General features: G+C 38.0%; 1 protein-coding gene across 1 annotated transcript in view; it reads left to right on the top strand.

Moving 5' to 3' along the window:
• The window catches only part of LOC149271729 (lipoma-preferred partner homolog), a gene marked incomplete at its 3' end in the record, with an annotated part of 49,313 nt that extends 47,167 nt beyond the window's left edge, over positions 1 to 2,146 (top strand). The window contains exon 7 of the mRNA XM_089507168.1: positions 1,977 to 2,146. Within this exon, the coding sequence (XP_089363294.1) occupies positions 1,977 to 2,146 (170 nt within the window). The remainder of the gene's footprint in view (positions 1 to 1,976) is intronic.
• Between the last annotated feature and the right edge of the window lie 11,629 nt (positions 2,147 to 13,775).

Here is a 13,775-nt window from a genome sequence, read left to right as displayed (position 1 = left end):
TGCCATGAAAGCAAATTGTTCTTTCACTTATAATGCTAATCTTTTCCTCCAGCCTTCCTCGCATCAAACCTTTTTATTTTCTTTCTTAACACTGCTCGTGCCTCGGCCAATTTATTGTCTTCACGTTTTTATCTTCCATTCATCCATTTCACTTAGTATAGAGCCGACAGCTTATCCACTGTTATTATGGCCCATTGATCAAGTAATTGTAAAAGGGCAAATAGACAGAGGCAGTGCCTGTGATTTGCATGAAATATTTCCAGCCTTGGGTCCATGTAGCATGGTAATTGCTGCATCCACATAGCTGTCAGCTAATAACTATATTAGTCGGAATATGGAAAGCCGGATCTTAGCATATTAAAAGTTGTACTGGAGCAGATAGGCTTTGAATAGAGGGATTTAATTAACCATGCAAGCAGGCTTCCAGGCTTCATGGCAAGCCAAGCAGAAAATGTTTACAGATAATTAAATGTTAGTCCCTTAGGTTAAATGAGGTCACTGTCCTTGTATATTACCTTTGAACCTCTGTTATCTTTTTCTCAGGGAGTATATCCTTCTTTAAGCTTGAGATACTTTTCTTGGCATGTGCTGTTTTCATTGTGCATCTAAATGGATCTTGAGTAGTTAACTTGCCTGCTTTGGGTACGTTGTGAATTAAATCCTTCATTCCTCTCGTCGGAAAGATTAACTCCTTATTTAATAGCATGTATTAATGGCGTGTTAGGTGTGTAGTCTGACTATGTGGACATCATACGTGACGTTTCCCCTGTGCCAAGTTTGCACCGTAGGGAGCCCATCTCTGTGTGTCTAATTCAGAATGTATTGTGAGAGTTTTACGAGGGTACATTTGATGGCCTTTTTATCATGTCTACCACCTCCGGTGCGAAGCTATGCAGCACCATAGCCTCCATAATGCATTTGTTGCTTTGTGTTGCTTATCTTGGATCTCTTATCTGGTCCAAATTGCTGGCCATATGATTCCAGCGTACGCTTTGCTAGTAAACGACAGCCACAATTTTAATACTGTTATTCGGTAATGGAATAGCACGCTGATTGAATTTCTTAAGAACCGCGAACTAAACGTTTAAACATGAAGCTTAATTTTCGGCGTGGTGTAGCTCTTACATTATTGACGTAAGCAGGGAAAAGATTAACATTAATATCTTGTGTCTGGGTGTTGCGTAAGAACAGCTTTGGTGCCAAATATGTTTCTTTGACTTTTTGCCTGAACATCTATACTGTGCTTTTCATCACCCCACCTGGTCCAAATGAGCATGTATTCAGATTACTAGTGACCTTTATGCAATTTGCTCCATGCCAGACAGCTAAGGTGATGAGAATTGGGGGGATCTACTCTAAAACATGGTGGAGTGTGGAGTTGATTACAATGAGATTGAGTTTTGGTGAAAAACCATGTAAGGGGAAAAAAGTCTGTGTTTACCAAGAAATGGGTTGTTTGAATGCATTTTATGTTTGGTGGCAAGAAACGTCCCAAATTTAGAACTGTTTCTTAGTTTGATTTGACTGCTGCTAACCAGGACCTTTAAGAGACATTCAGAATATGCAAAAACATAGGAGAAATTCATGTTAACGTGTGCTCTTGTAAGTACAAATACTACAATGACATGCTACTATGCAATGTGTGGTTATGCCAATGAGGTGACTAAGGTTTACGAAGATAAGAAAATGTTTCTTCAGAATAATTTTACTAATGTTCCCAGGGATAGTTTACCCATTGATATTAGAGGAGTTAAATATATAATGGGAAACACTGTCATTTAATATATTATGTTAACTGCAACTGGTTTCAGATGGATACTTGTTAAATGTGGGAAAGGGATTGCAAACGCCATGAATGGGAGTCCATGAAGCCATAATCCCAAAAGTTGCCTATAGATCTGACAGGTGTCCATGTGTGAAGAGGATATCCAGGTGCCCTGATTGTTATACCGATGTGCTTGTCTGCTTGGGATTAGGGCGCTGTTCCCGCTGTGGAGAGAACGTTGTGGGAGAAGGTACTGGATGCACAGCCATGGACCAAGTATTCCATGTGGAGTGTTTCACCTGCATGACCTGCAACAGCAAGCTGCGTGGACAGCCTTTCTATGCTGTGGAAAAGAAGGCCTTTTGTGAGCCCTGCTACATCGTAAGTACTGCCATCGTGAAACCTAGAAAAAAAGTCCTATTCTTTTAAAGGACTGCTGCAGCGCTACTTTCCTGTTAAACGTGTATTGAACTGCTTTTTACTGCATGTATTCTTTAGTTTTCTTTTGATCAAACAAAGTTTACTCTTGCTCAGGCATACTGACTTTAGTGATGCATATATACTATTTTGGAACCTGTCCATAATCTAGACCAGAAATTTGACAAAGCACCACCCAGCTTTATATATACTTTAAGACATACGATGACCAGGGCATGGATAATTAGAAAGTGATTCTAGTGTTTTGGTGCTGCTCTGGCTATTGATGTTCAAATTCCCGGTCAATGCAGGTATCATCGAAAAGTCAGGGCATACACAACTAATATGCAGGGCTGGTACAATCTCTCACCTTTCTGTTTCTCTCTTCTTTATGTTTATTTCTCCTGCTCTTTTATCCCCCGTTCTCATTAGCTCTGCTCTTTCACTTCATTGTATCTCTCCTCGCACCTCTCTTTATCTCTCCCTTTTTGTCTTTATCCCCTTCTCCCTATTTCTCATCTCTGTTTCTCTTTCTTTCCTCTCTTCCTCTCATCTGTCCGTTTTCTCTTTCCTCTCTTCCTCTCATCGCTCCGTTTTCTTTCTTTCCTCTCTTCCATCTCCTTTCACTTTATCTCTCCTTTTTGTCCACCCCCTTTTTATCGCTCCCCTTGTTTTATTCTGCAACTTTTCCATTTCTTTCCATCTCTTCTTTCTCTATCTCCCCTTTTTCCCATCTATCCCCGTTCTTTCTCATTATCTCTCCATTTTCTTACTAGCTCTCACCCTTCTCACTATATATCTCTCCATTTTCTCCCCTGCCCTTGCACCTGTCAAGGTCTCCTGTGGTCCTTCTAGTTCCAATGAACTTAACATAAACCTTAACTCCCCGGTGGGAATGATTTTCACGTTGTAGCTATACCTCTAGCTCAGTGGCCACTATATTGGATTTGCAAGGCAGTTAATAGTCTCTGCTGCATGAGTGACTTTGATTTTGTCTTCTGATTTAGTCTTTTTATAAAATTCGATTTTCAAGTATTTGGCACGCAGGAATGTGAATGATACCAGTTGAGACATTTTCTGAAACAGTAAAAGTGCAGACTCCAGCCAGTTGTCTTTTTTCCAAGGACCGCATTATGAGAAGATGAGTGAAGGTTAAAACGATGCTCTGCTTGGCTGGGAAAATAGCATCATACTCTCTCCGACTTTGTGATATTTTGATGACACTCGTGCCAGAGATTGGTTCCTTTGATTTCCCATTAAAGATTAGCTTAATAAATATTCTTCTTGACTTGAATAGTTTCATTTTAAAGCAACCAGTCTACGCAACAAATAGGTTTTTTTGCAGTTTTTACTGCACACTCTAATCTTTGGATCCCTTAACTATACATTGACATCTCTGCATAAAAGTGTTAAATAATGAACTATAGTAGATATTACATATACATATATATATATAATTTTAAATCTAGAAAAGTTGTGCTTGAGATGATGCAGTGTTAATACTTCTGGAACGTCACATCTTGTCCACCCAGATCTGGAGAGGAGGTTGCATAAAGACCAACCCTATATTCTAAGGCTAGCAGATGATGCCATTAAAGGGAAGCTACCAGTATCAGGAATCAGCACTCACTCCCCACAGGAACTCAGGTGCTTAGCTGTGCCGGGAAGGGCCAGCTCCCCAGTAAATCAAAATAGAAAAAGGCTCCAGGCACTCAAGGGTTCCATCAGACCGATTTATTGAAGGAAACGGACAACAACGTTTCGACCTCACAATGAGGTCTTTATCAAGTTGAGGTCGAAACGTTGTTGTCCGTTTCCTTCAATAAATCTGTCTGATGGAACCCTTGAGTGCCTGGAGCCTTTTTCTATTTTGAATTAAAGGGAAGCTGTCATCATATACATTAATATATAGCTTGCAGTTTTTCTTTTGTTAATCTATTAACTATTTATTTTTTTAATATTTTTATTGATTTACATTAAGATCTGTAACTGCATATGACATAAACAAATAAACGTAGAATTTGATGGCAGACAAGAACCATTTGGCATATCTAATCTGTCCATTATCTAATCAATTTTGTGTCCTGGAGTTTACTCCCCTATCAGCCACCCTTACTAAGGCTGTCTGAAACAATCGACAACAATCAGAAGCTGAACAATAGGACAGAGATAAGTTAATGGGAAGGGATAATCATGCAGATCCCGAGAACAGGAAAATTAGATGGCTTACACTAATGATGTACATATAAAGAGAATTCCTAGAATTATTATGATTATTGTTTTATATAGCGCCATCATATCTTGCAGCACTGTGCAATGGGTAAACAAGACATAACAAGTAGTATATAACATAACAAATTGACTTACAGAAACAGCAGGTGAAGAGGGCCCTGTTTAAAGTAAATATATATAGCTTATTATAATTTGTAATGTAAGATTTGGGAAACACAACAGTTTAATGATCACGCTGGAGGTTGATAATGGGTTTGTAGCAACTTCTGTATATTATTGCTTTACTTTACAACATTAAAAACAACATTAAAGGATTATTTTTATGTCGGGTAGCCCTGGGGGTGCTGAATCACCTGAATCGCCCTGTAAGAAGGGAACGCTAAAAAATTTAAAAGGACAGTCAACCACTTTTGTCTAGATGCATTCTTGTTCTTTAACGTAACACATATGTGAATACATGCTTTCGGTGGATCTGTGCGCACAAAACATACATACAGTACATACATGGCAAGAAGTGAGTAGACGCCTCTGCAGAATGCGAAGACGCGGTGTTTGATTCAATCGCTGCTCATTTTATTAAATGAAGAACCTAGACTTAACTTCTCGTTTAATGAACCACATGTAGTCTGGACATCACACACCATTCTGTTGTTCTCCTGTTATTAATATAAGGCTATATAATCACTTTTTTCCTGCATAATGTGACTTGAATCTCTGTATACCAGGACTGAAGTATAAACTCAAAGAAATACAGTGGATATAAAAAGTCTACACACCCTTGTCTAGATTTCAGTTTGTTTTGCAATTGAATTGTTCACGTTACAGGTCACATTAAAGGTGGAAAAAGTTCTGACATGATTTATCTTTGTCTCGTTCTTTAACATCGCAAGAACCTGGCATTTTAACAGAGGGGTGTGTAGACTTTTTATATCCACGGTAGTTATATCTGTTCAGTTACAGTTAATTGCAGATGTCATTTAATTGGCACAAGGGACTTTGTGGCTCCTTAATAAAACACATTTATGTAAATGCACTTAAAGGGATGTACGATATTATATAGCGGCCAGGTTATGGGCCGTGGAACCCAACTGGAAATAAACAATTTGTATTTCAACTGCGCAGATGGCTGGTGTAAGTATAAACTGTTATAGGAGATGTGTTTGGCCAAATAGTAAGGGAATGGGTAAATGTCTATGGTGGATTCTGCAGGGTTCCCCATGCGTTTGCAACAAAGAGAGCACTCATTTGTCATATACGTTAAAGTGCGTATCATGGCTGGAGTGTCCCTTAAATAAGACCTAGTATGACTTCTGTTAAAAAAAAAAAAAAAAAAAAAAGCATTTGGGATTCCTGCACATTTTTTAGATCATGTAAGAATACACTATCTGCTATGGATTTCCTCTTAACCCCTTCTGAAAACTAGGCAACATAAACCTATTTGTTTTGTTTTTCGAAACCATAATGAAATCTACATTATAAAGGAGAACAAGCAATTGCCTTAACTTTTTCGTAATCATAGTTATTTAGCAAAATCAAAGGCAAACTAATTTTATAGATTTTTTATGGCAGAATAATAAAATTGGCCCCTTTATGTATAACATTTAGAGACTAATTTATGAAAAATGCTGTCAGTATGTTATTTCAAATGCTCTGTAATTTCAATTTAAGCTGCTCAGTGGTATCATTAAGGCAATTATGCAAAATTTCTAAGACGTTTTTTGCTTAAATGACAACGTCATGAATGCTTGAACAAAACAGTACTTTTGTACATATTACATGAAGGAAAATACAGTTTCTCATTCAATGCTTTTCATAACATTTTGTCTACACAACATACGCATTTTGAGTGGGCCTGTTTCTTTAAGAGAAGTTTTGGTTGTATGATAGTTTAACCGAAATTATTTTCCCCAACAAGATATTTATATTTAAGGTTTGATTAACCTTATATTATTTCATTCAAATATACGGAGAATGGAATGACAAACATTATTTCAAATCCCTATATAAAAAAAAAACAAAAAACTTGCTCCCCTTCTCTGTTTTAGGACACAATGAACCCTTTGTTGTTGTTTTGATTTTCTTCCCTTTAAATGTGACTGTATTTTTAAACTGGCACCCATACCTATATGGCACAAGCGAGTTATAGGCTTACAAGCAGGAAAATTATACCTTTTTCAATGTGTTTATAGATCTGGTTAAAGAATTACATACTGCATATATGTATAAGACGCTCCTTAATTTTGGGGCCTGAAACTTGAAAAAAAAAATGTATTGCATAGTTATTGAACTCAAGTTTTATTAATCATAAAATTCATACTCATCCTCCTCATCACTCCCATCCATTAACTGCTCCTAAATTAACCCTAAAGACCCCATCAACCATAACTGCCCCTAAATTAACCCTAAAGACCCCATCAACCATAACTGCCCCTAAATTAACCCTAAAGACCCCATCAACCATAACTGCCCCTAAATTAACCCTAAAGACCCCATGAACATAACTGCCTCTAAATTAACCCTAAAGACCCCATTTACCATAACTGCCCCTAAATTAGCCCTAAACACCCCATTAACCATAACTGACCATTAATTAACCCCCACCTCCCCTAACTTTCAGCAGCCCAAATATTTTTTTACTTACTGTTCGATCAGTTGCTGAGCCATGTGGATGCTATAAGGAAAGGGGTGGGGCCAATCATCAGTGTGACTGCAGGACTGGGAAGTAGTAACTGCAATCTACAACCCCTGTATAAGACTCAACCAGTTTTTAGACCCCAGATTTTTCGAAAAAAGGTGCGTCTTATACATGGGGAAATACGGTATACGTCTGTTATTAGCAAGTCTGGAATTGGGGTTTTCACCTAATTATAATTTTTCTGGCCTGCAGGTGATATACACATTAGATGAAAATCAAATGAGTTCACACGCTATTGGCAGGTTTTTGGTATAGAACAAGTGCATATATAAATTGACACGTAACTACATTATTATCATGCTCATAGGCTCCAGATCTAACACATGAGTCTTAGTCTAGAATTACATAGAGGCCAGTGATCTGGTCTGTTAAAAGCTAAGGTCAAAGAAAACCTGAAAACCAAAGCCTTCAGCTTCTTCACTCTTCCTTATCTGTTTCAGGGTTTTACGACCGATTAATTATTTTAATGACAGTATGCTAGTCCTTGCAGTCTTTTATGAACGCCGCTAAATCATTTTTATTGTTGCTGTAACATTCATTCTTTCCGTCATGAAAATGTGGTTAAATCTTTCATGTTTTTAAGCTGAGCGTATAAAAATGTCTTGCCCCATTTTCGAAGCTAAATTTTACCAGTGAAAGGGGTTGCCGAAAATTTAATGTGTAAGAGCTATTCCCTGACTCTCTTGTTGTTTGACTTTGCTGTGAGTGTTTGATCCGCCTACATGGTTAGATGATAACCTCTTGTTTCCACCTTTATTTTTCAGCAGACAGCATTATGATCTAGATCTAGTGAGGATAAATGACAGCTCATACAGCATCCTGTAAGCATTAGCAACGAACATGTTCCCCTGTATGCATGTTACACGTTTAATTTAATAGTGGTGCCTTCTAATCTACAATCTGACACGGAACACAGCAATACACATGTTTAAGTGATTTCATGTTGTATACTGCTCTGATGGTTGAACTGATTATTTTAATCTAGTATCTAGAACCAGGTTAGAGAGGACAGGCACATCATCAAGGTTTTAATACTACATGGGTCATGTATTTATGCACAGGCCCATCTTCAAAGGGACTTTGCACTCCATACGAGCGAAGTCCCTTAAGTTGATTGTTGCCATAAAGAAGTTGATTGTTGGTATACGGTAGCTGATTGTTTCTGTCCTCTCAGTTAGGCCTTAACGAACAGGTAAGAGGTTACATTTGTCTGAAAATGAGGTTATCTTTATAACCTTTATTTAAATGATTCCTATTAATGCCCCCCCATCACAGTGCAGTGTTTACCTATAGTCTGAGTAAAATGGTGAGACCAACATTCTGTTCTCATGTATAGTTAAAATGACAGACCTTGTTCCATTTGTGTGATAAAGCTTTACATTTTTTTATTATTATTTACAGAATAAACTGTACTTTTATTTCAAGCATAATACTTTTATGTACACTGCATTTCATGTTCCCTGTGTAACAAAATGAGTTTTCAATTTGTAAAACTACTCCACTCTTCATGTTGTTTTTCTGAAAATGACAATTTTTCTGGGAAAAATACATACTCCAATGGCATAAATGTTTTTTGGAAATTTCACATCTCTAGTGTGTGCGTGTAAGTATGTAGCAGTGTGTAAGTATGTGGCAGTGTGTGTGTAGGAGAGGTTTGGGGGCCCCAACTGTTCACGCAGATAAGCAGGAAAGCATTAGGAAGCAATGTGTTGCTGACATATATCTTAACTGTTGCTTTTCTTTTGGAAGTACTGTACCTTTACAGAAGCTGAGCTCCTTAAATTTCTCAACAAATGATTTTTCTTGTCGTTATTGCCCTCTGGTGTTCTTTCTTGCAATGTCAAATTGGCTGACATTCTGAATATTAAATGTGTTAAAATCAAAATGCAAATGGTCAATGGCCTCAACATGGCAACAAAGTTAATTTTAACATGTATACCGCAGTTGGGATCTAAAAGTTGCCTATAAAAAGACCTTTCAGGAGAAATACATCATGACAAGTGCATTACTCAAGGGAATTCACCTGCACCATTTACAACAGCTCTATATTGCTACTCACATTCATGATATATTCCTAAAAGCCACAGGTATTCTTTTTACATAAATGTCCATACTTGATGTCTACCAACTCTGATGCCATTTTAGACAATAACCATATGCCTCCAAGTTAATGGACATAACTCTGCAATGGTATCCAGATTTTTGATATGCGATAGGTACACAGTGTTCTTTATGTATATGTGATTTGTGTGCTGCATACTGTGCCATATTATATTTAGTTTTTGTACACCCTTGGCAGGAAGCAGCTAACCTAGCAACTTAACCAACTATAAGATATTTCTGAGTTGGGGGGGAGTCAAAAAGTAATTGATGTTTTACCTAACCCTTGTTGCCGTTATAAATATCTTCGATAGAATGACAGGTAATGATAAAATATACTCACGAATTGAATCTAGCGATTGTGTTATTTGGTGACAAAGTACAACAACACAGTTTTTAGGTCCCTGTCCCTCTAAGTGATATTTAGGCTCGTCCCAGTGCAGTGAAGTAATGTAAACCACAGAATTACATTAGACCATTTCCCCACCCCTCCTAAACAGGAACGTTGTTTCCCCATAGATGACCTTCTTGAATCAATTGTGGTCATCCCAAGGTGCGTCCTATCTGCAGAAGGGAAAATCCAATCAAGGAGATTTTTTTGTTAAAATGTATTCGATGTGGAGCCGAACAGATATACACAACATGTCACCAACTGATCATCCCTAAAACCTTTTGATCTATCCTGTTCTTATCTCCCTCCAGGGCCAGATAAAGAGCATCATAGGCCTGGTGCTGAGGATTTTAATGGGCCTTTTTAAGGAAATTAACTCCTCAGCTTCTCAAGGGGCAGCTGCCCCTTTGCCCTGCATTATTATCTATTTACCATCCAAATACCTATAAATCATTCTTTTTAAAACTGTATTAAATTGTTCCTTTATGATAACAGAATACCACATTATTATTAAAATCCCAGGAACCAAAAGGCCCAAATACCTGGGAATGGACAGAATCTTAACTCCTCACCATTCATGTGTGCTGGATAAAGATGACATCAGAGCTCGGCAGATGTATGAGAGAGCATTTTATGTGATGGGGTTGGGAGTAATCAGTACACTAGTGCCACTAATCCTTTTCAATAAAATATGCAGATTGAAATAAAGTAAATAACACAAAACCTGAAGTGACTACAAATTCAGGAGGGCGTTTTATCTCTAGATAAGTAATAACTACATAGTTCTATTTATTTCTACAGTAAGTAAAGTGCCAGGAAACAGATGGCCAAATACACACCAGGACAGGCTCTGCCACACACACACAGGACAGGCTCTGCCACACTGACACCCAAACACACACACACACACCAAGACAGGCTCTGCCACACCGACACCCAAACACACACACACACACACACACACACCTGGACAGGCTCTGCCACACCGACACCCACACACACACACACACACCAGGACAGGCTCTGCCACACTGAAGCATAAATGTATTTTCTACACTGCTTTGTCATTAACTGTCCCTTTTGTATTTTTGCCCCTTGTGTATTGATGCCCCAGACAGGACATTGATTGTGTTGTCCCCACCCCCTTGTGCATTTATGCTCCCACACTCTTATGTATTGATTTGTGATGCCCCCAGCCTACCCCCTTCCTTGTGTATTGATGCCCCCACCCCTTTTATATTGGTTAATGTGATGCCCAACCACCCTCTTGTGGTTGCCCCCACTGCCATGTGTATTACCCCCCCCTGTTTATATTGATTTTGTAATGCCAAAACCCAGCCACCCCCCTCCCTTGAATATGGCTCCTCCTGTTGTTTTTTTTTGTTTTTACGTTAATCCGGCCCTGCCCTCTTGTCTGTAATACTACAGGTTCTCTTATAGTATAGTGCCTTTGTCTTTATATATATATATATATATATATATATATATATATATATATATATATATATATATATATATATATATATATATATATTATGAAGAATTTTGTATATCAACATTTGTAGAATCTATTTATGGGATGGTATTTTGAACCTTAAATATGCCCATATCACTAGCTAGGATTATGTTTTATATCAGTGCCTTCGCCATACTGCCATTTAGGAGAGTTCACTACAATAGAATCTCTGGATGGATTCTTAAAGGTTGTTTTGAAGAGTCTTAGAGGTTTTTTTTCACTATAAAGAGTTGGCTGGAAAGCTTGCAGTTTCATCTCACTGACCTGACTTTAAATTGTGACAGGCCAACTTCAGTGAGCTTCTTGAATAGACGAATGTAAAGTATATTTTACGTTGGTGAGATTTCTTGAAAGTCATCTCACTGGTCGTACTTTGCAGGGTCAGCTCAGCCATTCGTGCAGGGTTGAAAAACAATGTGTTGGAACCAAAACTCCTGCTAACTCCCACTTAAGTCAATAAACCCCCCCGTTTAGATGGTTCCTGGGTACACTGGTGCATAGGCTTATGTGGGCTCCATATGTTTTTACTTTAAATATTGCCCATAGTTAATAATTCAGTGCGTATGCAGCCCTGTCAGGTACCATTATTGTTATACTCCATAGGACTTTATAATGGTACAACGTCATCTATAGCATGTGTGGCAGTTTTATTGGGGGCTGTTTGTTTTTGAAAACGTCTTCCACTTTCACAAAAACCGTGTGCTCTGAAATGGGCATGAAATGAAATGCTGAGGAACTTTTCAGTGTAAATGGGTCAATTTTCTATCATTCTCTTGATAATTGCTTGTAGAACATCCTGCAATACAAACATCCGTGGATGTCATTTTGTGCCCCTCTTTCTCCCTCTGTTTTTTTACTCTTTACAAATGAGAAAACACTCTGATGTGGAAACGTCATAATCGGCTTTTGCTGCTGGCTGCTAACATCTAATTTTCTCCGGGTTGTTATTACCTAAATGATGCATCCCAAACACTTCATAAGTAACTCGGCACTTCGCAAATTGGCAATGCTTTAAAGAAGATGCAGTTGAATTGAATAGAAAATGTTCTTATCCTATTTTCCCTTCTATTTGCCTTTGTTCCATCTCTTCTAATTTCAATTTACTCCTTGGGGTGTGTGGACAAGTCTGTAGACGGCAGTTTTTTTTATTTCTTTTCTTTTTTTGTGCATTTAACCAAGGCCTACTTTGCTCAAGTGACAATGTGGGGTTTTGTTTTTTTTAGGTGTTAAGACTTGTTGAGATGTTTTGTGTTAATCCGGTGTTCAGGAACGAGGACTAAAAAGGAAAATCATTCTCTTTTATAAAAAAAGCAAATATGCGGAGGGGTTGTATTTTGTGTCATCTGTTTACACCATCGATGCAGGGTCAATAATGCGTGTAGATGGCAATTGCTTGAGCCATACATTTGTTGGAACGTTTCTCAGGAACGTTCTAAAAACAGAGCCCAGTCTTTTGTGTATTTCTGGGAGTGAGCACAGTCGATGTTTTGGCATCCTTCTGGGTTGGAATTGGTTAAAGCTGTAACACAGCATTATGAGATTTATTCTAGAAAGCTGGAGAGCGGCCATTTGAGCTTGCAGTTTCCGATCACCAATCTACATTATGAAGGGCCATCCCCAGTGGGTTTCACCTGTAAGAAGGACTGTTCTGACCCTGCATATTATGTGGATTAATAGGTGAGGCCCTCTTAGGCATATCAATGGTTTCCTTGGTCATTATAGATGGCAACCTAGTCTCTTCTTGCAAGAGAAACTCAAAACAGTTGCCTCGCATAACGCATAATGAAGTCTGAGATCAAACTGCAAACTTACCTAAAGGCAGCTTTTTGGGGTAACTCCCGAGATAAAATTTTGGATTGTTTCACCAGTACAATGTACCACAATTGTTCCTTCCAGTGATCCAGCATGGATTTCGTAACAATGCATTAATGTTTTGAGGACATATTTATTGGGAAACAAACTGCGGAACCTGGGGCTTTATAGTCTTTTCTCAAACGTTTATATAATGATCAGCTCATCGAACCATAGATACATATAGAGCTCATAGGTTATACTCCCGAAAGTCCCTTTGTTTCAAATATATACAATTTTTTTTTCCCTTTTAACGTCAGGGAAACTGTTCTAGCAAACGCCTAAAGGAATAGCGAATGTTTTGATTAACTTTTCAAGTTTTTTGGTTTTTTTCCCCCCGTTTCTAGATTCTTCATCCTCCTCACTCACAAACCAATAGCAAGATGTTTGACTTTGTTTTTCATAGTAGATTAGGTTTTTGTTTGACTTTGAAATTGTAAGAGTCCTACTGTTTTCTAATTAATCTTGATATGTATCATTTTTTAATAAGATTGTTCATTCAGAGTAATTTGGTTTATGTTAATCTGACTTGATGCTGAAGATTCAGTGGTTATCTCCCTTGAAATATTTGCCTTAAGGAAAGGTTATGCGATATTGGATTAGCAAATCTGCACTGGCATACATATCCTCCTCCACTTTGATTTACATACAATCCGCCATCCTGTTACAAACTGCTGTATGTGAAATAGATTAGCATTGTGTATGAATATGAAGTCTGTGTCTGGAATAGGAGCTGTACCTGCTGGAACTATTTAACCCTGTGAGTGCTTATGTCCAAATGCCATGCAATATGCATTGATATTACTAA

The sequence above is a fragment of the Sceloporus occidentalis genome, unplaced genomic scaffold, assembly GCF_023333645.1.
Source record: "Sceloporus occidentalis isolate IW3139 unplaced genomic scaffold, rSceOcc1.0.p SCAF_468, whole genome shotgun sequence".
In the NCBI taxonomy this organism is placed as follows: Eukaryota; Metazoa; Chordata; class Lepidosauria; order Squamata; family Phrynosomatidae; genus Sceloporus; species Sceloporus occidentalis.
The sequence above is the reverse complement of the archived record's forward strand: the minus strand, read 5'-3'. Positions and strand labels throughout refer to the sequence as shown.